At 42.9% G+C, this 25,711-nt stretch overlaps 1 protein-coding gene across 1 annotated transcript in view; it reads left to right on the top strand.

The window, feature by feature from the left end:
* The window catches only part of THBS2 (thrombospondin 2), a 179,781-nt gene that overhangs the window by 39,854 nt on the left and 114,216 nt on the right, over window positions 1-25,711 (top strand). Inside the window, exons 2-3 of the mRNA XM_040350916.1 lie at window positions 20,224-20,295; window positions 25,020-25,576. Of these exons, the coding sequence (XP_040206850.1) occupies window positions 20,224-20,295; window positions 25,020-25,576 (629 nt within the window). The remainder of the gene's footprint in view (window positions 1-20,223; window positions 20,296-25,019; window positions 25,577-25,711) is intronic.

Below are 25,711 nucleotides of genomic sequence, written 5' to 3' on the forward strand. Positions count from 1 at the left end.
CCCTCTTTGGGATAATCCTAGCCTAGCGGAAGTGTACAAGCTGGACGGTTTCCTACCCTGGAGACTGGCTGGTATTCACAATATTGCCCAGATTTATAACCAAAACGAACTTAAATCATTTCAAAACTTACAGGATGAATTTGATCTCCTGAGGCATCAGTTTTATAGATACTTGCAGCTCCGGCACGCCTTACGGGCCCAGGGTCAGGTCTCCATTCTTCGCCTGTCTAGCCATCGTTTGATAGGGGATATATTTTTCAGCAAAAACAGAAAAGGCTTAATTTCCCATGTATATTCTACCCTTCTATCGACTATACAAGACTCAGCGACTCTACCTTGTAGGAGGGGATGGGTGGAGGACCTGGGTGATATTGATGGGGAAACATGGGACATGTGTTTACAAGCAGGACCTCATACATCAGTCTCACAGTCTCACAGGCTTTCTCACCTATTCCTGCTCCATAGGGCATATCGCACGCCGATTCAATTGTTCCGATGGGGAAGAAGGGATTCTTCTTTGTGTCCTAGAAACTGCGGGGAGGAGGGTTCACTTATCCATCTGATGTGGCGTTGTCCCAAGCTGCACCGGTTTTGGGGTAATGTCACGGAGACTATCTCTTCCACTTTTCAAGTTGGGGTTCCGTTGGACCCCCTAATATGTGTATTAGGTGCAGTGGATGAAGAGGTTTACCCTCACCCAGTCAATATTGCAGTAATCAGGCTTCTGTACATAGCGAGAAAACTCATAGCTAGATTTTGGTTGTCCCCACATGCCCCGACCAAGAAACAATGGATTGAGCAAGTTAATTTTATACTTATAAGAGAGCACTATACCTATCAGCATAGAAAAGCAGTTCGGAAATTTAATTCCATTTGGCAGCCCTGGATGGAGACCCCGGGATTAGCACCCCCGAGACTAATCATGTCTCGACTTTTGCAGATGTGAGAAACATCTCCAATCTAGAGGTTAATGTGAGCTTTGTTGTATTTGTGTACTACGTAATAACTGGATTTTAAGCCCTGTACTTCGATCAGTGGAGGGACTGGGTGTTGAATTTGTGGGCAGACTGTGGGATGCAAGGTTTTAGTTGAGGCCCGTTGGCCTCATGAGTGATGGTGTTGGAGGGTGGGGTTGTCTCTGCCTGCTCAGCACGGTTTAAACTTTGTTCATGTCATTATATGTCTTGTGTACAATTTTGGTGCCTCCAATGCATTATATGGATTGTGTATGTGTAATCCTATTATTTTCAGACTTGCAATATGTGGATCTGTTTGTTGTATTTTATTGTATTGGCACAATAAACCATTTTTCTGATTTAAACTTCCATTGACCAGTATGAGAGAGTGAGAGGGATAACACCAAATTGAACACACCTGCTTCCCATTCACACCTGAGACCTTGTAACATTAACGAGTTACATGATACCGGGGAGGGAAAATGGTTAATTGTGTTCAATTTATGACATTTTCACCTAGGGGTGTACTCACTTTTGTTGCCAGTGGTTTAGACATTATTGGCTGTGTGTTGAGTTAATTTGAGGGGACAGCACATTTAAACTGTTATACAAGCTGCACACTCACTACTTTACATTGTAGCAAAGTTTCATTTCTTCAGTGTTGTCACGTGTAAAGATATAATAAAATATTTACAAAAATGTGAGGGGTGTACTCACTTTTGTGAGATACTGTATATATTGTAAGTGGGGCAAGCTCAACTGATACAGTAGAAGCAGCAATAAACCAAGGCACAAGGCAGGGACCCCCAAGATCAGTTCAAGCAGTTTTTTCCTGTACTTTCATCCTATTTTAATGAAGAAGGGCTTTGCCCAGGAAGTCCATTGCATGAAACAAACAAAACATCAGCTCCTCCAAGCAACTTACTAAACAGAGTTCCGCCGAAAAAAATAAGACAGCAGGGGTGTCGGGGGAGGGGCCGGACATGTAGTAGATCGTTGTGGATACTGCAGCGATCTATGCCCGGAAGCGGGAGCAAATACCTGTATGAGAACTCGTCGAGGAAAACGATGTGTCTTTAACGACGAGTTCCTCGGCCGTCTGTACGAGGCCTGAATGTTTACATGGTGTGTTCAATAAAAACATGGTAACATTTAATTATTTGTGTGTTATTAGTTTAAGCAGACTGTCATTGTCTATTGTTGTGCAGAAATCCATATCATTCCAAAAGGGTTCACATACTTTTTCTTGCAACTGTATGTAGCTGTACTGATGGCTTTGTGTTGCTGTCTTGTTTTGTTGTTTGTTACATAAGCCTGGTCGTCAGGCTATTATTGTATAATTAACTTTTTGTAAAAACAATAAAAATTCATTTACCAAGAATATTTTTTATTGGCTTAATCAGTGTTTTTTTAACACATGTATCCCTTGGTAACCTATTTCCATGAATTGTAATCCCCCCAATTGTAATTGGTGTATGGGGTAAGCGGCAATAGTGGAATTATTAGCTCTTGGGAGAAAGAAGGATGTGGAGAAGATCTGACCGTTTTGTCAGCTCTCCTGTAACATGACATTGCAGCTCCTGCACACTTTGCAATTATAGCAAGTAATAAAAGTGCCTGAGCGAAGCAGAGCCAATCTCATCCACTAGCCATGTCAGCACCAATGAGCTTTGTGCTGCTCTCCTATAGGGAGTCTGTGCCTATAGCACTTTCCAGAGCCAATTGACTGTCTTAGACCGTGAGTAAAGCAGGCAGGCAGTGTCACAGACAGCAAGAGGAGGAGCAAGGAGCTTCCATAAGTGACACTGCTGTCCTTCTACCTTGGATTAGCTCCATGAATTTTTAAGGTGCAAGCAGGCCACCCTTGAGCACTAAAACAATTAATGACCATGAAAATGCTTGATGTTGTGTGACCTAGCCCCATGCATCCTAGCAGCCAATGATGCTGGGTGGCGCCATTATTAAAAAAAAATTAAATGTACTCCTACACTTCTTGGTGTGTACCCTGGGAGTACACAAACCCCAGGTTGGGAACCACTGGAGTAAATGTACATGTCTCATCCCTTTAAAAAATATTGATGAAGACTATTGTTCCCTTCCAATACACCACTTTTTTTCAAATGGAAATTTAAAAATGAAGAACCATATAAATGGAGTGCTAAGAGGAGGGGTATGTACAGTTCAATGTACATTTGCCTTCATGAACCTGACCTTCTGGCCCATTGGTTGTACATTTCAGGATGATCTAATCTGTGGGATTTGTGAGTGAGTGAGTGAGTGAGTGAGTGAGTAACTTGTATAGCACAACAAATGCGAACTTAATCGCCTCAAGGCGCTTGCATCCAGTGTTGTCCTGATCCTTTAGAAGAGGTGGGTCTTTAGTTTTTTTCCTAAAAGCCTGATGGTTTTCTTCCAAGCGGATGTTCGTGGGTAGAGCATTCCAAAGCCGGGGTCCTTGGACTGCAAATCTACGTTCACCCTTAGATTTGTAGCGGGATTTAGGGATTTGGAGAAGGTTTTGGTTGGTTGACCAGAGCACGCGCTTGGTGACGTAGGGTTTTATTTTCTCGCTTAAGTATTGAGGAGCGTTTCCTTGTGTACATTTGTGGGTGAGGCAGAGCGTCTTTAAAGTCACCCGGTCCTGTATGGGCAGCCAGTGGAGGGACCTCAAGACCGGAGAGATTGGTTCCCATGTTTTTTTTACCTGTTACCAGTCTGGCTGCCGTGTTCTGGACGACTTTTAGATGTGAAATCTGGTATTTCGGTAGTCCTAAGTAGAGGGAGTTTGCGTAGTCGAGTCGTGAGTTGATGATTGTTCCAACCACTAATGCTGTGTCCTCTTCCGGGATGAAGGGGATGAGTCTACGTAGCATGCAGAGAAGATGATGAGAACCGCTGACTACTGACCCTATTTGTGCATTCATAGTCAAGTCTGAGTCAAAGATGACTCTGAGGCGTTTGACTTTGTTGCTTGGCGTGATGGTTTGTCCGAGGATGGTGGGTGGTGTCCATGTGGTCCTAGAATTAGATTTCAGATTTGCGTGAAGGATGAGGAGTTCTGTTTTGGATCCGTTGAGTTTGAGGGAACTTTCAGTCATCCAATTATCGATCAGAGTGAGGCATTTTCCTAGTTCATGATATTCATGGTCTTTTTTGTTGGTGATTCCAAAGTAAAGCTGCGTGTCGTCAGGAGTGGTAGCGCAGGTCCTGTTTGCTGATGATTTTGAGGAGCGGGCGGATGTAGATGTTGAAGAGTGCAGGTGAAAGGGGTGATCCTTGAGGGACTCCGCATGTAATGGTCCGTGTTTCTGACGTGAAGCCTCCAAGTTTCACAGTCTGAGTGCGATTTTCTAGGAAAGATGCAAACCACGGTAGGGCCGAGTCTGAGACTCCGGCTACTTCTTTGAGTCACGTGAGCAATGTGTCGTGGTCTACCGTGTCGAAGGCTGCACTGAGGTCCAGCAGCACTAGGAGACAGGATTCTCCGTCATCTGCTGCTTCGAGGGCATCATCCCATATCTTGAGAAGAGCTGTTTCTGTCCCGTGGCCTGGGCGAAAACCTGATTGTAGTGGATCTAGGAGTTTGTGGTCGTCCAGATGGGGCTGAAGCTGTTGTACTACTGCTTTCTCCATGATCTTGGAGATGGTGTTCAGGCTTGTTACCGGTCTGCGATGGTTAGGGTATTTGTGGCCTGCTACTGTGTTTTTCTGGTTGTCATAGATTTTCTTCTAGATGTGAATGCCAATGGCACACAGATCATGGTAATGACTATATTAAATATGCTTCACTTACCTTTAACATAGATGTGTGGCAACTGAATGCTAGTAAAAAGCATAGGAAAACAAATATTTGTTTTTACATAAGAAGAATGTGAGCTGTGCTATACATGAAAAGTGTATTATTAATATTAATATTATTCATAATAATAGTAATAATAATTGTGCTAAATGTGAATTGTAAAAATGGCTGCAGACTGCACATGGACAAGCTAATGTCTTAATTAGTGTTGTAATGTCTATGATAAATGACCTGGATTATAAGCTTAAGATAGAAATCTCCATCAAAAAGCAGTTTCATATGTACATTATGTATTGTCTAACCCCATAATACTCACACACCATCATGGTTCATGTCTATCTGTCATATTTGTATTTAAAATGCCATAAATACCTCCAAAACATTGACACTGTCTGCAATTGACAAATTATTTAGAACCCCAGGCATATAACATTTTCAAATGAAATCTTGAGTGATCATAAAACAGTCATATTTTCCAGTTCGGTCTTGCTACTATGTGTTTGTGTAGATAGATAAATTTAATATATAACCAAAGACTCCCAAAACACTGAATTAGAAAAAGCGATAGCAAGACGATAGCACATCAAAGGACGTTTTTTAGCTCATTCGGCCCTAGTAAAACTTTTTACTGAAGCATCTTGTAATGGATAAGTTATTGGTATGATGACTCATTCAAGCTTTTGACTGGCTTATTTTTCAGCATAGCTGAAAATTAAAACTGAAAATTTTAAAATGGATATTATAGAGTTATCTGCTAGTTGTACAGAAGACTGTATCTTATTAATATGCAATATTTCATTGATCTAAATTAAAAGAGAAAATAATTAAAAAAAAATATTATTTTTAGGCACAATGTACACAAATATGTAGAAAACCACTGTATATTTCCTGTATGTGTTTTTTTTTGTGGAAACTTTTGATATTGTTTACATAACATACAACCAAATGTACATTTGATATCCAAGAAGCTACTCCAACACAAAATAATGTCTCCCAACCACCAGAACCCTAAAAGCACTATCACATTGGTAGCGCCCCGGGTGTCAGCGTTAAAGCGCCGTTAGTTTTATCTGCGCTTTACCAACGTTTTTGCGGTGCTTTTCGGGCACTAACGGGGGCTTTTAACCCCTGCTAGCAGCCAAATAAAGGGTTAAAAGCGCCCGCAAAGCGTCGCTGCCGAGGCACTTTGCAGGCGCTTTGGTGCCGCTGAACATTGATTTTAATGGGCGGGGGTGCTTTAGGAGCGGTGTATGCACCGGTTTTAAAGCGATGTAAAGAATCTGCTTGCATGACTTTTTTTTGACGTCCTGCCAGCACAGTGCCCCAATGTGATAGCACTCGGGCTTTCACACTGAGATTGTAGATGAGTCTTTTTTCAGGAGCTTTACAGGCACTATTTTAAGTGCTAAAGCGCCTAAAAAAAAAACTCCAGTGTAAAAGGGCTCTTAGTCAGTTAAAGTGGAAGTAAACCCTCCTATCGTTTTCAGCCATGGAAGCTGCCATCTTGGCCTCTGTTTAATCTTCAACTGACACATGTGATCATGCTGCACATGTGATCAGTTATGACACCAGTCAATTATCCGTTTGACAGTTTGGTTGAGAGCACAACCATTTGACAGTTCCATTTCCAGCATTGTGCTGGAAAAGTAACAGTTTTTTTAAACTGTTAAAGCAATGGGTTTATTTCGGCTTTAAGGCCCCTTTCTTTTTTTTTCCATTTGAATTTTTTTTATTATTATTAAAGAGCAAAGTTGTACATGTTAGTGCTCACAGTACATTCCGGAGCAGAAGAAAAAAGAAATAAACAAATGAGATTCAAACAAAAATGTACAGTACATCTTTGGACATTACAAATTGCATAGGGTACGGGGGTAAGGGAGAAACTGATTAGACAACTATAAATATATAGAAATAAGTGAGAAGGATTTTATCTACTCATCAAAAAATTCAGTCTATCCAACCTCACGTGAACTATTCTGTATAGGAGGAAGAGTCTAAACTAAGTACCAGACCCAGCAGTCTGATCCGACACCCCTAATGGGAACAAACTGTGTCGGGAAAAAGCTAAAAAAAAATTGAAATCTAAACCGCTGAGTAAAATAAAATAATTTTAACAATAGACTCCTGTGTCCTCAAATAGCCCAGGATCTCCCCACCAAAAAATAAAATAAAAAAGAGAGCGAAGAATCCTACGCATGCTCATGAAGTGTGCAGAAAAGATCTTTTTCTTCCAAAGAGAGCTTAATAAATGTTCTAACTGCTAATAAAATAGCATGGATAACAGAAAAACATGACAGAGAAGAGAATGTACGGGAGACAGGAGAAGGAAAGATGAAGTAGAAAGAAAAGAAAGTAGATAATAGAGTTGATTACCAGCTGGAAGGTTAAATATCCGTAGATGGTGTCCTGATACCAGGTGAAAGGGAAACCCCTACGTATTTGGCCCAAGGTTCCCATATGGCCTCAAACAGGTTGTACGTATTTAAAATAATGCTGACCATTTTTTCCTGAGTCATGACCCAGGATATTTTTCTCTTGGCTGCCATGATAGAAACTCTTGGATGTTTCCATGCCCCCGCCAATGTAGATTTGGCTCCCAGAAGCATAAAAGTTATCAACTTTTGCTTGAGTTTGGAGGCCTGAGGAACGTTAGCTCCCAGCAGCGCTACTTGTGGAGATTTTTCCACCGGAACATCTGTAACTTTTCTGATGAGGTGAAAGAACTTGTTCCAAAACCCCCTGATTTTAGGGCAGTCCCACCAGATATGAAGCATTGTGCCCTGGGCTTGGCAATCACGAAAGCATAGTGGGGAGGCAGTTGGAAACATAGAGGCCAGCCTGCTGGGAACTAGGTACCATCTCGTCAGTACCTTCATATTGGCTTCTACCAGGGATGTATTAACTAATCCTTTAAAGGCACTTGTTCCTACCTTATGCCACCTTTCCAGGTCCCAGGTCATCTGCAGATCTCTCTCCCATGCATCCATGTAGGAAAATTTAGAGGATACCTTGGAGAGTGACGTGTATATTATGGAGATTCCCCCTTTGTGTTCCATCATTTGTTTACACCATCGTTCATAACTAGTGGGAGTTGGTGAGCCCGAGTTGTCGCTCCAAAAGGACGTCACAAAGTGAAGAATTTGGGAGTATCGAAGTCTTTCAGATTGAGGCAAGCCCCATTTCCTCACACAATACTCCAGTGAGAGCGGGCCAGAGGAAGAAAGGAGATCACCTATTCTATAGATCCCCTTGTCTAGCCACCATTGGAATGCTGTGGTGTCCATACCCAGTGCAAACTGAGGGTTGTGGAAGATTTGTGTTAGAGGCCTAGCCTCCGACACCAGAGAAGGAAGATGTCTCAGACCATCCCATAGTTTAAATGATTGTGACAATGTAGGAGACAGTATTGCGGGTCTGGATTTCTGGGGTAACCAAAATAGGCTCTCCAAAGAAAGGCCAGGGACCGCTAAACTCTCTATATCAATCCACTCTGGCTTCTCACATTTCGCATATACGGAAGATAATTGGGCCAATCTAGCTGCTTGGTAATATTTAAACAGGTTCGGTAGCCCGAGCCCCCCTTGCGTTTTGGGCCCATAAAGGACATTCTGGGCTAATCTATACCCTTTACCCTCCCATACGAATTTGAGAATTTTGCCCTGGAACGACCTAAGTTGTCCTTTTTAATAGCTATCGGGAGGGATCTAAATAAGTAGAGCAGCCTGGGTAGGAGAGTCATTTTGATAGCATTGATCCTACCCAACCAGGAAATTTTATGTCGGGACCACGTCTGAAGGTCCATATATAGTTTACGAAACATAGGGGGGAAGTTGGCCTGGTAAAGTTGTTCAATTTTGGAGGTGAGGTTTATACCTAAGTAAGGAATGGATGATTTGAAATCAAATGGGGCTTCAGGTGATCGATAACTGAGGGGGGGTGAGGATATATTTAGAGCTTGAGATTTGTTCCAATTTACCCGTAATCCCGAGATTTTACCAAAAGATTTAAGTAAATTGCACACAATGGGGAGCGAGGTAATCGGAGCTGTGACAAAAAGAAGGAGATCGTCTGCAAAAAGTGCGCATTTGTGGGTTTGGAGACCACAGGTTACCCCCTTAATGTCCGGTTCAGATCTGATAGCGATAGCCAATGTCTCAATCGCTATGGGGAATCAATGGGGAAAGGGGGCAACCTTGTCTAGTACCTCTGGCAATACTAATGGAATCTGAAAAATATCCCTGTAGTCTGACCTTCGCCTTGGGTTCAGAGTAGAGGGACTTCAGAAGACCTCGGAAGTGTTCTCCAAATCCCCAACGCTGCAATATCTCAAAAAGATAATCCCAAGACAAGGTGTCAAAGGCCTTTTGAAGGTCTAAAGAGAGGAGGAGTCCCTCCTGCGGCGGACCCCCTGCCCATCCCGACTGGAGCAAAGAGATAACGTCAATTGCTCGCCTCACCTGGTCTGGGCCCTGTCTACCTGGGATAAAACCCACCTGATCCTTATGGATATAAAGTTTTATAAAGGAGTTTATCCTGTTGGCGAGGATCTTGGTTAATATTTTTAAATCATTGTTGATTAATTAAATGGGTCTATAATTTTCAACTAGCTCTAAATCTTTATCTGGTTTGGGGATGACTGAAATATACGCCTCATTCAATTGTGGATGCATGGACCCCCCTCCCCCCCCCCCGTTTCGAGTTAAAAAATTTCGTGAGATGAGGTGCCAGGGATTCCGCAAAAAATTTGTAATATGGCACTGAGAAGCCATCTGGTCCGGGCGCCGAACCGTCCTTTAGACTTTTGATTACCTCCCTAGTTTCTTCTGTAGAGATTGGGGCTTCCATTAAATCTACATGACTCTCCTGTAAATTCGGGATCGGTAGTCGGTCTAAGAAGGATTTAACATCAGAGTGTCTGGCTGTACCCGACCGCTGATATAGGGAGGCATAGAAGAGTTCAAATTCTTGTAGGATGCGTTTAGGGTTAAGGGTCGTGGTCCCATCCCTGGTCTTAATTTTAGGGAGAGCAAATGTGCGGAATCTCGGCGAGAGCTTAGTGGCTAACATTGTGTTCATTTTATTCGTATGTAAATAAAATCTTGCATTACTCCAATTTAAGGATTTTTCAGCCCTTACCGTAAGCGCTAAATTCAATGCTAATCGAGCAGTATCAAGCTGTGAGACCTGGACCTTCGTCTGGTCTTTCTTATGTTTCTTACACAGGATCAAGAAATCCTTTTCAAGCTTCGCTACCTCCGCAGTTTTCTCCTTTTTTCGTTTAGTGGCTATCTGAATTAACTTGCCCCGGATGGTAGCTTTGTGGGTAGCCCATAATATCTCAGCCGAGATTCCATCGACATCATTTAGCGTGAAAAATTCATTAATGGCCCTCTCAATCTCCGAGACCACATTTGGGTCATTAAGTAAGGTTTCATTAAGTTTCCAATGAGATTTGTGGGATCCTAAAATTTGTGTTTGTACTGAGCAAATCACCATAGAGTGGTCCGATAGTGTTGTATCTTGTATATTGGCTTTAGTGATCGAGGGGACATGTCTGGCAGATATGAAGATATGATCAATCCTTGAATATGATTGATGTGGGTTTGAATAGTGGGAGTAGTCCCTGTTATGTGGATTGAGTTCCCTCCATATGTCTACAAGATTTTGTTGAAAGATTAATTTTGCTATGTGGGAGCTGGCTCTGGTTGGGCGGGTCAGTTTAGTTGCTAAGGGTTTAGATTTGTCTAGACTTTGGTCAAATGCTATATTGGTGTCACCTCCGCATACTATCATTCCCTCTAAAAGGGGTTCCAAGATGTTGAACATAGCTTGGAAAAACATGGTTTGACCTCTGTTGGGGGCATAATAAGAAATGAATGACATTAGTTGGCCATCCAATTCTCCCTTGACCAACAAAAACCTACCGTCTGGGTCCCTATGTATCAGAAGAGGATTAAATTTACATGTCTTTGAAAAAAGGATTGCAACCCCTCTAGTTTTGTCCTCGGCGTTTGCCAAAAAAAATTGTGGATACTGCGTGTGTATAAATGCTGGGGTGTAGCTAGCCGGGAAATGGGTCTCTTGCAAAAGAACCACCGACATCTTCTGAGAATAATAGGACTGAAAGACCTTCCTTCTCTTAACAGGGGAATTTAAACCCTGGACATTGTGTGAGGCAACCTTCAAAACCTTAGGAGGTAAGGAGTTATGGAGTGTGGTCATTGTGGGGGTGGGATAAGTGGAGCATGGAACTTACCCCGGTCAGAGAGAGGCAGAGAGGCATGGGAGAGAGAGAGGCGCGAACTGCATGCTGGACCCGGCCTGGGATGATACAAACGAAGCACTGTAGGAACAGACTAGTAATCAAAAAGAAAAGGTTAGAAAAGGCTAGAACAGGAAAAAAACAGAGAAAGAGATAACGCATTTAAAAATATGAATTAATCTCAAACAACAAACACAGGAGGGAAAAGAATCCATCCTGCCTTTGTCAGACATACGACTGATGTAGCCCCGATCTAGGGCTACTAGACCAATCCCCGACAGTGAATAATCCACCGTCCAGGACTGGTCGGAGGCGCAAGGCATCTGCCCCAGTCCCCATCAACCATTAGAGTAATCAAGAGAGTTATAACATAGTGAACAAAACTCTAAGCAAATGCTAAAACATTACATGTGAAGAATATACGGATCACGGTCAGTGCGAACAGAGTGACATCAGCTAAATAAAAAGGTTTTAGACTGATAAGCGCCCAAAAAAAAAACAAAAAAAAAAAAAAACAGGAATCCCCAGCCACGGATAGGGGACTCAATTATGTGATACCCTACGGGTATTCAACCCCAGAGGGGAGAAAAAAAAAGAAGGAAGCATGACAGGTAGAATGTCTGGTTCAAGTCTTAGCAGGATCCTTGGTGCGTCTGCTTTTACTCATCTTCCATTCACAACTTGCTTGTGAATTTGAAGTGTCCATTGCTGAGTCCAGAGAAATGAACTTTAAGGCGAGCAGGATTTTTTCTCCCTCAGAGAACGTAGTAAATGTGTAGGTTTTGCCTTTATAGGAGAATTTTAGAGCGAACGGAAATCCCCACCAGTATTTGATTTCTTTCTGCGATAAAATCGCCAACAGAGGTTTTAGTGTTCTGCGTCTTTGAATAGTCATGGCAGAAATGTCGGCACAAATTTGGATGTCTTGTCCCTGGAATGAGATGCGGGGTTGCTGGCGTGAGATTCTCATAATCTCTTCCTTCACGGAATAATAGTGTGGTTTTACCACAACGTCCCTGGGTGATCCGTCCTTCCTCAGAGGGCCCAGGGATCTGTGCGCTCTATCCAGCTCTAGCTTGTGAGTAGCAATAGAGGGGAGCATGCTTTTGATGAGGTCCTGAATAGTTTTGGGGACATCTGTGATGGACTCGGGGAGGCCCCTGACCCTAAAATTGTCCCTTCTAGAGCGGTTCTCGAGGTCATCTATTCTGTTTAGGGCCACATCCAGTTGCTCTTGTAAGGATTGTATTTGGTCAGTGTTTTGGTTGGTTTTGGAGATAGTGATGTCCAGCTTATTTTCTATTATTTCCATCCTGGAGCCCAGGTTCTGGAAGTCAGAACGTATCTCATTTGTAATTGTAATTGCTGTTTGGGCAAGGCCCCGCTCCAGTAATTCAGAAAACTTCAGGAAAAGTTCCCCTGCATTCTGGGGAATTTCAGCATCCAAGTGTCCTGAGGGGGCTGTGGTAACAGGGTATGCAGGTGAAGCTTCCTGAGGTGAGCCAGTATAGTGGACCAGTGTGGAGTTAAACTGGAGTTCTGAGGTGGCTGGCAGTGAAGGTAGGGAGCCTGGGGAACCTTGGGCAGACATAGGGGGGAAGTTCAATGTGGCAGGAGAAATAACTTGCCTCATATCAGTGCCTCCAGCAGCGTGAGATGTTTGTGGCTGAGGCGCGGCCGCCATCTTGGATTCGGCCTGCTTCTCCAATGCGGTGGGATTCGGTTCAAGGCCCTTCCGGACCGCGCTGCTATACATGGGGAGCCCGACCGGGTGTTCCCCTGTCGAATCCTGTGCTCAGAATGCGTCGCACCGCCGTGAATCCGGTGCTATGGCTGACGTGGGGCTGAGGCAGAGCGGAGCTCCCGGCCTAAGCAGCCATCTTGGACGCCTCCGCGCATGCGCCTCTTAAGGCCCCTTTCACACTAGAGGCGTTTTTCAGACGCTAAATGGCTAAAAAAAGCACCTGTAAAGCACTTGGAAAATGCCTCCCCTGCAGCCCCAGTCTGAAAGCTTTTCCAGGACATTAGAAAAAGTCCTGCAAGCAGCATCTTTGGAGTGGTTTAGGAGCCTTTATTGTAAGTGCAATATACTTTTTTATACATTACAAGTTTTTTGACTGGCGGAGAGCACTATTTCTCTTCTTTTTTGCTTTTATGAAATTTCATTGGAATTTTTTGTGAGTTCATCAGCTGCAGCTGATTCGAGTGTGGATTCCGTGGGCCAGATTCATAAAGAGATACGATGGCGTATCTCCTGATACGCCTTCGTATCTCTGAGATCCGATGGTCGGATCTATGCGACTGATTCATAAGAATCAGTTACGCATAGATCTCCCTTAGATCCAACTGGATGAGCCGTCGTATCTTAGCTGTCTAGTCCCGCCGGCCGCTAGGGGCGTGAACGATGATTTACGCCTAGAATGCGTAAATCAGCGAGATACGCCGATTCACGAACGTGCGCTTGCCCGTCGCAGTAAAGATACGCCGTTTACGTAAGGCGATTTCCGGCGTAAAGTTAGTCGAACAAATAGCTGGCCTAGCCAATGTTAAGTATGGCCGTCGTTCCCGCGGCGAAATTTGAAAATTTTACGTTGTTTGCGTAAGTCGTCCGTGAATGGGGCTGGACGTAATTTACGTTCACGTCGAAACCAATATGTCCTTGCGGCATACTTTGGAGCAATAAACACTGGGATATGTCCACGGACAGCGCATGCGGCGTTCGTTAAAAACGTCAATCACGTCGGGTCACCAGTCACTAACATAAAACACGCCCCCCTGTTCCCCATTTGAATTAGGCGCGCTTAGGCCGTCCCATTTACGCTACGCCGCCGTAACTTAGGAGGCAAGTGCTTTGTGAATACAGCACTTGCCTCTCTGACTTACGGCGGCGTAGCGTATATGCGATACGCTACGCCGCCTCAAAGTTATGCCAGTCTTTCTGAATCTGGCTATAAATGTTTAAAAGCTTAATGTTTCTATGAGACTATAAATCAAAATTTTGAGGTGGCTTTATTACTCACCAGATCTTATTTACATGTTGCTGGTACCACTGCATTGGAGTTTGTAAAATAGTTTCTTGTTTTTTATACCTGAGAGCCTTCTAGGATTTTGGTGTATTCATTGGACGGTCTTCACTTTGTCCATAGTTCTGATCTACTTCATCTGCAGCAATGTGTGTGCGTTTTTATCAGCTGTTCTCTGTTTCTTCTGTTTAAATCAACATTTGCAGTTTGCAGGTGGCAAGATCTAGGAGCTTCTATTTTAGAAGCTGCATGATTTGGCAGCCATGTTCCATGTCATGTGCATCATTCATGACCTCATGTCTCTCCTGTAGAGCGCATGTTGTCTTGCTGTCCTCTTGTAATGTTTTGCTTTGTCGCACTAAGACTAAGGAAAGCTGACTGTAGTTGCAGCTGATTTCTTATCCAAGTCATTTGCCAGCTTGTAAGCAGCTGAGCTGGTGGTACTGTTCCAGCAGCAGGTGCATTGTTTTACTTTACTTTGCCTTTGAGGGCAACTGTTTTATGCTTTGAACCATTCACACAATCTGTTGGTTTAACTGTGAACAGACAGGACTTGAAGTTTTGTGCAAAAAAAAAGCATGAAAACATTCAGTGCAGAGTATGTAGCAAGTTAACGCTTAATGGCGTGACAGTGTACAAAAAAAGGACGCAGGCAACTGACAGAAGAAGCAGTGACAGTGGTTGGTGACAGGGCCTCAGGTAGTGAGGGGACAGTATAGTTCATGTTCCCTTAAAGTGGAGTTTCCATCACCCAAAAAAAAAAAATTCATTATTGTGCTCATTAGACCTAAAAAAGTAAATAATTTTTTTTTTACTCATCTGGAAATACCTCTTGCTATGCGGTCCCACAAAATCTGCCTTTGAAAGCACCTAGGATTCTGACATCATCTCCCTCTAATGATCCTGGGAAATGTGTGTCATCATTTCCCAGGATGCAGTGCGCTGTCCAATTATCACTCCCCATCCAGGAAGTAAGCGCTTGTAGGCTTCACAATGCCCACAAGCAAAATGACAACGGTGTAGACATAGTTTTATAAACTATCTTTTTTGAATATTTATGCGGATCGGTGGCGGATTGTAAAATAGTAAGTGACTGGATTTATATTATAAAAACGCATGATGAAAGGACATACATTTAAAACATGCTAATTGTGGTTGGAACTCCGCTTTAAGATTGGACAGCAAGGCAAGGCATTGCAATCCAAAGTATGGAAGCTTGTCTCTGTGCCTTTGGGCAAAAAAAAAATATTTTGCAATGTGATGAGACAAAAACAAGCTGGCGGAGTAAGTGTGTGTGCTTTGCACAACTTTGTCAAAATGAATTTGTAGTCATATGTGGGGGGCAGGTAGGAACAGGCCATGTTGCTGACTAAAGAAGAAGACGCTGTCCTGTGAGTGTGTGGAGCCCTGGAGCACAGTATGGCTTATCACCTGAGGGTGGCACCAACCCACACTGAAGTATGTCAGTGGTGAGTGTCATAGCTAGTAGGGAGCGACGTCCCAACACACGTTTATGGAATTTCAGTGTTCTCCCACCAACAGGATAAAACAATACTGCCCAAATATATCAGTTTATTTTCAGTTTTTCCCCCTTTTTGTTTTATAGTATAAATCCAAATATTTGTACAGTATGTAATTTTCTGTCTTGTCTTTTGTAATCTTTACTTATTATATTTATACTGTATGCACTGCTAGCTAGAGATTTTAAGTTATAAAAATAAAAGGTACTGTATTCTAAGCTAAGAATTCATATTCCCAGAGAGATTAGTGCATCGTGTCACCAGTTTCTGTATGCTTGTTATAAATGTGTTATTAATCTGTATGAAATTTCATCAAATGGCTACTGATTGATTAATGTATGTGGGGCAGATTCATGTACATCGGCGCATATTTGCGTCGGGCGTAGCGTATCTAAGATACGCTACGCCGCCGTAACTTACTTTTTTTTTATAATCCTCAAAGAATTTGCGCCGTAGGTTACGGCGGCGTAGTGTATCTTTGTCGGCGTAAGGGCGCAAAATTCAAATGGATGTAATGGGGGCGTGTTTGATGTAAATACGTCGTGACCCAACGTAAACAACGTTTTTTTTAACGGCGCATGCGCCGTCCGTGGGGGTATCCCAGTGCGCATGCTCGAAATTAAACCGGAACAAGCCAATGTTTAAGACGGTGACGTCATTCTACGCAAATCCCTATTCGAGAACGACTTACGCAAACAATGTAATAAATTCAAAAGGCGACGCGGGAACGACGGCCATACTTAACATTGAGTATGCCTCATAATAGCAGGGGTAACTATACGCCGGAAAAAGCCAAAACGCAAACGACGTAAAAAAATGTGCCGGCCGGACGTACGTTCGTGGATCGCCGTAACTAGCTAATTTGCATACTCAACGCGGAATTCAACGGAAACGCCACCTAGCGCCTGCTGAAAAAATGCACCTAAGATCCGACGGCGTACTAAGACGTACACCTGTCGGATCGATCCCAGATGCAGTCGTATCTTGTTTTGTGGATACAAAACAAAGATACGACGCGGGAACTTTAAAATTACGCGGCGTATCAATAGATACGGCGGCGTAATTCTTTTGTGGATCTGCCCCTGTGTGTGTAAGCTAGCAGATCTACCAGACATGGATCTTTGTGTGTGTTTGTTTGTATGGTTGTCTGACAGACCAGCCAGATGACACACTGCAGGTAGTGGCAAGCTATCCTGAGTTATGCTGTATGTCTAATGTGTTGGCAGTGGGAAAAGTGCTAATGCCAGGATTCTGAGATAGCTTGGGGGAATGTCATTAATGTGTGTGGCAATCACTTGGCTGCTCCATTGCTTTATGGTATGCCATCTTGCTTGCAAGATTTGTATATGCCTGTGTGTCCAGCTAGATTTGGGCATCCTGCAGTATAACTGTAATGACTGTTTATAGAAATGTTTTTATTGCCTAAAGTGAGATCCCCCTCATACCTTCTCCACTAAACAAGGATTTTGCCCCGGTTAGCAAGTCACTGTGTGCATAATTCCTTGGTATCTGGCGGCAGTGTGTTGTTTATGCTTGTTACCTGTGTCCAGCTTGGGAAATTTTGGGTTCTCGCAACAATCTTCCAGCATATTGGTCAAATTTCAAGGATGTGCTTGTCAGTTTCCAAGGACAGCACTTTTCCCATTTGACAAAACATGTTTCCTGTACACTTTTTGCCAATTATCAATACAGTTTAGAACCCATTTTCCTATGTTTATGGCTTTTCACTTTACTTGTCACAGGGACAGGAAGTAAGGTAAAAGCTTCCCCATATTCAGAATAAAAAACCTGACAGAAATTTTAACTCATCCAAAAGAAATGTCTAGATATAGCTTTGTAGCCACTTACACACGACCGAGTTTCTCGGCAAAAAACAGCAAGAAACTTGCTGGGAGATATTTTTCTGCCGAGGAAACCGGTCGTGTGTACATTTCCGTTGAGGAAACTGTCGAGAAACTCGAAGAGCCAAAAAGAGAGCATGTTCTCTATTGCCTTGACGGGAATGGAGAAAATTGGCTTGTCGAGTTTCTCGACGGCTTCACAAGGAACTCGACGAGCAAAACGATGTGTTTCGCCCGTCGAGTTTCTGTGCACGAGGCTTAACAGGAGGCTCGGCATTTTGTTTTGAACCTTTCCATTTCTCTCAATAATTTGCTCTATAACAGTTGTAGTCCAGTTATAGGGGGGTCATATGAAGTTGCCCTCTCCACACAGGCTATGCTAACCAAATGAGCCAGAGCCTTTGCTAAAAAAAGAGTGGACTATGAATATATAATTGTCATTGCCTCCACCTAGAACAGGGCTCCAGCTTATGTTGAGATGATCCCTTTCTAGGACAATAACTAGTAACTCACTCAAAATAACTGCCAGCAGTAGTACTATTACACCCAGCATTGATTTCTAAGAGTAAAGATATGCAGACATACCAGCAGGTGATTACTGTAACTTTATATATGACAAAGTGATGGCATTACATTCAACCAAAGCAATAACAGCCAGGAAGAATGAACATATGTCGTAGAAGAACAGTGTATATATATATATATATATATATATATATATATATATATATATATATAACTAAAGGCCTTTAACACCAATACCTCCAATTAAGCACTGTGGCACAGTTCAGTTGCATGGGGCCCCTGATGAGTTAACTTGCAAGGCGTAAAAAAAAAAACTTGAGAGGACGAATGCTGATGCATCTGTGGGGAGATGGCTTCCTGGGGACTCTTGTACAGACGAAGTCTGGAACATGCCACCTACAAGGCAAATCAGGCCTATCTAGCCTATCTCTAATCTGACTGTAGGCTATCAATGCTACCGGACCACTACTTATCTAAATGGCCATCGGAAGCCTATCCTGTTGCTACCCTGAGTGGTTTACAGTTCCCTAAGCTAATACTAGCTAGGAACCCCCCAGACCAAAAAGGGACACTTTTGCTTTAAATAACGAAGCAGAAGATATACTTTTCAACACAAACCAGTCACTTGATAGGTTATAATCAAATGAGATTTGCTCTCATACACTTGAGAATAGCCCAAGTATATTGCAGTATGCAAATAGAAAGTTTCAGTCATAGCTCCCAACTGTCCCTGGTTTCAAGGGAATGTTCCTGATTTGGAACAATGTCCCTATGTCCCTCTTTCCTCCTCAAATGTCCCTCATTTTGGTCTGATTTACGATATATAGTTGTATATAAAATGCACTTTTTATCTTTCAAAAAAGTGTTTCCCAGTGCTAAACTTTTCATCCAAATTCTAAATGGCTGCATTTGTAAATTTTAAAAGCCAATATAAAGAAATAGTAGTGGTAAAAAAAAGTATTTGTGGATTTAATTAACCTTTTTTTGTTAATTCTCCTTTAATTGGGTGTGGCAGGGGGTGTGTACTATGCCTACATACGTTTGTTGGTAGCTGTCCCTCATTCCCACCTCAAAATGTTTGGAGGTATGTTTCAGTGAATCCGGAGATGCCTCTGACAGATATCTCTGATTCCCACACAGGAGGGACAGTAATATAACAAACAGTGAGTTACACCATGCAGTAATACTTGCCTATTGTTCTTTTTAGCCTGGAAGGATGGATACAGCACAGAATCTGCCTCCAGTACCTCCTGGCTTGCACAGCATGTATTTGGCCACCATCTCCTGAACTTCCTGTAAAGCGTCATACATATGGCCGTTTTTCCTGACGGGAAAACTGCGAGGAGAGCTTTTGGACGGGAATCCCAGCCATGTGTATGCTCTTCACAGTTTTTCTGACAGGAAAACTGCCCAAAAAAACCTTGGACAAAAAATAGAACCAGCTCTCTTTTTTCCCGCTGGGAAAACCGGCGTACTTTTGCCCGGCTGTTTTTGGCAGTTGCATATGGGAAAAACTGCGATGGAGCATACACACGGCTGGGATTGCCGACCAAAGCTCCATCGCAGTTTTCCTGTCGGGAAAAACCTCTCGTGCGTAGGGGAAAAGACTGACCAAGAAGGTTCTCGGCTTTTCCCTCTGGATTTCCGATGGGAAATCCCATACGTGTGTAACAGGCTTTAGACATTCACATATATAGCCTTCAGGGGTTTCCTGACCCTTAAGCAGGGGCAGGAAACAACCTCTTTACAGGAAGAATCTGTTTGTGACAAGAACTTTATGGTAGCTTCCAGGCATGAATGTAAACAACTCCACAGACAGCGTACAAAAGAACACTTCTGTTAACACTGGGAGTTAGTATGTCAGCAAACTCCATTCTGTGTTAAAATAGTGAGGTTTATTTTGTGATATCAGTTCCCTCCTTCGATAAAGATCTCCAGATTTCAGTGTAAAGTTAAATATAGATTAAAGTACATACTATTTGTGCATATTTACACAAACCTGGTGCTTTAGTTAAGACTTAAGCTGGCTATAGAGAGGTGCATAGGGGTTGGGGGGCTTGATCAATTCTTTCTATAAAAAGATTGTATAAAAAAGGTGATATACTGTATAAGGTGTAAAGATTTTGTGTGTGTGTTTGTGTATATATATATATATATATATATATATATATATATATATATATACTATATTGTATTTGAATTAATTAAGATACTCCATTAAAAAGCTATTTTAAAAATAAGTAAAGTTTATGCAGTTTTGTTACTTGGATTCTAAATATGTCCTGTTTCTTTTGTAGGGGTTATGTTACAGACAACTTTGCAGCGACTTCTTATCTTTCTTTGTTTTTGGGCTTTCCTGAATGCTCAAGGTAAGAATATTATGCTACCACATACATATATTAACCACTTGCCTACAGGGCACTTTTATCCCCTTCTTGCCCAGGCCAATTTCAGCTTTCAGCGCTGTTGCACTTTGAATGACGCAATTACACAGCACCCAAACAACCTTTTTATAATTTTTTGAGACAGATATAAGTTTGTTTTGGTAGTAATTAATCACCACTGGGTTTTTTATTGTTTGCTAGAAAAAAAAAAAGGTGAAACTTAAAATAAAAAAAGGTTTTTCTTTTGTAAATAAGTATTTTTTCTGCTTCACTGATGTGAGCTGATTAGGCTGCACTGATGTGCTGCACTGATGGGTACGATGAGGCAGCACTGATGGCCACTGATGAGATGACACTCATGGGCACTGATGAGGAGGCACTGATGAGACTGCACTGATATGCAGCAATTATGGGCAATGAGAGGCGGCATTGATAGGCAGCAGTGATAGGTGGCACTGATAGGTGTTACTGACAGGCTGCACTGATGGTCACTGATAGGTGCCATTGATAGGCAGCACTAACAGGCATCACTGATAGGCGGCACTGATTGGCAGCACTGGTGGGTACTGATTGGTAGCACAGTTGGACACAGATTGGCAGCACTGGTGGGCACTGTTCGACACAGATTGACAGCACTAGGGGGCTGCACCACTAATCAGGACACTGTTAGCGTGAGGGGAGGGTTACCGATAACCAGCAAATCATGTTAACATCTTTGATCAGCTGTGATTGGACACAGCTGATCATGTGGTTAAGAGCCTTCATGATTGTCTCTTTACCCTGATCTGTGATCAGCTGCGTCCCGAAGGATGCAGCAATCACAGATCTCTACCGATGCATGCCGCAGGGGGCACGCAGGCAGCAGGAGCACGGAAGCATGTCATATGATGGCCTCCCAGCAAAGTGTGGCCATGTTGTATCCATCTTTCGGCTATAGCGGGGTCACAAAGGGGTTAACATATATCATTGAAGGTTTCCACAACTCCAGTTAAAAAGGCTCATGTGGTCCAACATTGTTTTTCTGCATTTGGCATGCATTCTAAAAGTGTATTTCTGCTTTTGCAGCCAAACTGGAATAGCACCTGCATTATATTTGTTAAATGTCCAATTCAACTAGTATAACTTAAAAGGGGGAGGGGAGATGATGGAGAAGGAGCAGGCGAACCAAAATAGCTAAGAGGAGGGAGAAGAAAGGGCAATTGAATATGACCCTCCTGACCAGTATCAGACCCTACATTCTGCTCAGACAATAAAGTTGAATCTCCTCAAGTCATAGTCCAAGGGCACCACACCTTATGAAATTTCCGGGGGCAGCCCCTATTCATGTACATTATCTTAAACAGAGGGAGGGCCACATTTACCATAGACTCCCATGAAGACACTTCAGGTTATGGCACCCATGCTTAGAACATGTGCTGCCTGTCTGCTGTCTTTTTTACTTTGGTCACTATATTTTCTACTTGGCTCTGAGGCTGTGATGCAAGGAATATACTGGGGAATGGGGGAGGGGCACCTTGTGGGGGTAGAGCGAAGATGACTATTATCCTCTTTTTTTCTACCATACTCCCCGATGGGGTTTCTTTGTTGTTATTGTGCTGGAGTTTATTATAATGCCAGGGATTATTGCTTGCCCCAACACTTGAAGTGGGTTATTGTGTTGGGGGTTATTGCTGGCCCTGACACATGCTGAGGGTTATCATTTCTGACCCTGACACTTTCTGAGGGTTATTGCAAAAGATTTGTCATTGCTGACCCAAACACTTTCTGTGGGTTACTGCTGGTATGGGTTGAAATGTTTATCTGCCACTTTGTTATTTAAAGCAACAGTGTCCCTTTTTGGTCTGGGGGTTCCTATCTAGTATTAGCCTGGGGAGCGGTAAACCGCTCAGGTTAGCGACAGAATAGGCTTCCAATGGCCATTTAAATAGGTAGCGGTCCAGTAGCATTGATAGCCTATAGTCAGATTAGGGACCAAGAGATAGGCTAGATAAGCCTGATTTGCCTTGCAGGTGGTGTGGTGGACTTTGTCTGTACAAGCGTCCCCAGGAAGCCACCGCCCCACAGATGCTTCAGCGTTCATCCTCTCAAGCTGGTTTGTGTTACGCCTTGCAAGTCAACTCATCAGGGGCCCCATGCAACTGAACTGTGCCACAGTGCTTAAAGGGGTTGTAAAGGTACAATTTTCTTTCCCTAAATAGCTTCCTTTACCTTAGTGCAGTCCTCCTTCACTTACCTCATCCTTCGATTTTGCTTTTAAACGTCTTTATTTCTTCTGAGAAATACTCACTTCCTGTTCTTCTGTCTGTAACTCCACACAGTAATGCAAGGCTTTCTCCCTGGTGTGGAGTGTCGTACTCGCTCCCTCCTTGGACTACTGGAGAGTCAGGACGCTCTCTACGTTGCAGACAGAGAAAGGAGCTGTGTGTTAGTGGGCATCCTGACTTTCCTGTAGTCCAAGGGAGGGGGCGAGCACGGCACTCCACACCAGGGAGAAAGCCTCACATTACTGTGTGAAGTTACAGACCGAAGAACAGGAAGTGAGGATTTCTCAGAAGAAATAAGGACATTTAAAAGCAAAATCGAAGGATGATGAAAGTGAAAGAGGACTGCACTACGGTAAAGGAAGCTATTTAGGAAAAAAAAATTGTACCTTTACAACCCCTTTAACCACTAAAGACCCGGACCATTATGCAGGTAAAGGACCTGACCAGTTTTTGCGATTCGGCACTGCAATCGCTTTAACTGACAATTACGCGGTCCTGCGATGTGGCTCCCAAACAAAATTGTCATTCTTTTTTTTCCCACAAATAGAGCTTTCTTTTGGTGCTATTTGATCACCTCTGTGGTTTTTATTTTTTGCGCTATAAACAAAAATAGAGCGACAATTTTGAAAAAAAAATCAATATTTTTTACTTTTTGCTATAATAAATATCCCCAAAAAAGATCTAAAAAAACATTATTTTTTCTCAGTTTAGGCCGATACGTATTCTTCTAACTATTTTTGGTAAAAAAATCACAATAAGCGTTTATCGATTGGTCTGCGCAAAATGTATAGCGTTTACAAAATAAGGGATAGTTTTATGGCATTTTTATTAATATTTTTTTTTACTACTAATGGCGGCTATCAGCGATTTTTTTCATGACTGCGACATTATGGTGGACACATCGGACAATTTTGACACATTTTTGGGACCATTGTCATTTTCACAGCGAAAAGTGCTATAAAGATGCAATGATAACTGTGAAAATTACAATTGCAGTTTAGGAGTTAACCACTAGGGGGCGCTGTAGGGGTTAAGTGTGACCCTTATGTGTGTTTCTAACTGTAGGGGGGCGGGGCTGGACGTGTGACATCAGTGTTCGTCGTTCCCTATATCAGGAAACAGACGATCACTGACATTGCCACAGTGAAGAATGGGGAAGGTGTGTTTACACACACCTCTCCCCGTTCTTCAGCTCCTGTGACCGATCGTGGGACACCGGCAGCGATCGGTTTGCGCGCGCCGGCGGCGGGTGACCCACAGCTGGGCTCTTAAAGGCGTCGTACCTGTATGTGCCTGTGCCCAGCCGTGCCATTCTGCCGAAGTATATCGGCGTTAGGCGGTCCTTAAGTGGTTAATTGGAGGTATTGGTGTTAAAGTGGTTGTAAACCCACTTTATCTCAGTTTATGGGCACGGCGCATAGATACGACGGCGCATACTTACACTTACGGGGCATATCTGGAGATACGTCGGCGTAAGTGCTTTGTGAATCCGGGCCAATATATATATTTGTCTGCTGCAAGCTAAAAAAGCATTTATCCAAAAGCCTCCAGGATATGTGATGTAAGCAACACGAGTGTTGCTTTGTTTTCATTACTTGATTTGTATATTGTTTTACCATTTGCCTTTTTTTAACTTTTGACCCCACAATAGAAGATGTTTTATTCTTTATTGGAATTGTAACCTCTATTTTTTATCTTATTCCATTGTTCATTAAAGCGGTAGTTCACCCACAATCCCATGATGTTACCATCGAGACAGGCATTGTAGCGCGAGCTACAGTATGCCTGTCCCGATTTTTTTAACCCCGTACTCACCTCGTAGTCGTCCATCGTAGATTCCGGCTCCCGCGGGGAATGGGCGTGCCTATGGAGAGGGAGGATGATTGACGGCCGGCCCTGGCACGTCACTCTCCAGACAGCCGGAGTAGGTCTCGGCTCTGGCACGTCACTCTCCAGACAGCCGGAGTAGGTCTCGGCTCTTCACGGCGCGTGCGCACAGGCTATGCGCACGCGTCGTGAAGACCAAGCCTATTTCGGCTATTTCCGGAGAAGCGTGACGCGCCAGAGCCGGCCGTCAATCATCCTCCGTCTCCAGAGGCACGCCCATTCCCCGGTATCTTCGATGGACGACTACAAGGTGAGTATGGGGGGAAAAAATTCGGGACAGGCATACTGTAGCTCGCGCTACAGTGCCTGATTTAAAGGTAAAAGAAACATTTTTTTTTTTTTTCCTGTCGATAGGGTGAACCCCCGCTTTAATACCCACAAGATTGCATGGTTTCCAAAGTTATGGTGTGTTATTGGTACCTAATCTTGAATAAATGAAAATGGGAAATTAAAATTTGACATATGGAGGTGTTAAAATGTCACTGTATCAATGTAAATCTACATTGTATGAAGCCTAACTAAAATTGAACTAAATATGCTATTTCTTTCTAATTTTAGATGAAGATGGGGAAGATGAGACTACTTTTGATTTATTTGAAATTAGTAATATAAACAAAAGGACCATTGGTGTCAAAATGTTTCGTGGACATGATCCAAATTCTCCCGCATACCGATTTCTCCGGTTTGATCATATACCTCCTGTTAAATCTGAAAAAATGAGGGAAATTATTCACCTGATGCAACTAAATGAAGGTTTTATTTTAACTGCCACGATAAAACAAGACAAACGAAACAGAGGAACACTTCTTTCTATAGAGGGCCCTGGCATTTCCAACAGAATGTTTGAACTTGTGTCAAATGGACGAGCCAATACTCTGGACCTAATTTATTGGATAGAAGGAACTCAAAACGTGATATCCTTGGAGGATGTTGACCTGGCTGACTCTCAGTGGAAAAATATTACTGTTCAGCTCACAGGTGAAAACTTCAACCTCTATGTTGGTTGTGACCTTATGGATAGTTTCCGCCTGGAGGAAACTTTCTACGAGCATCTGAAAGCTGATAACAACAAGATGTTTTTGGCCAGGGGCTCAATACGTGAAAACCATTTTAGGGTAAGCAAAATCAATATCATAAAAGCAGTATTGTAGCACTATTATCTTGTTTGTGTGTTATTTATGTACATTTTGGGCATCCAAAATATAAGTGTGGAAAACAAAACAATGGGCCAGATTCAGAAAGAATATACG

Source organism: Rana temporaria, chromosome 4, assembly GCF_905171775.1.
Source record: "Rana temporaria chromosome 4, aRanTem1.1, whole genome shotgun sequence".
Taxonomy (NCBI): domain Eukaryota; kingdom Metazoa; phylum Chordata; class Amphibia; order Anura; family Ranidae; genus Rana; species Rana temporaria.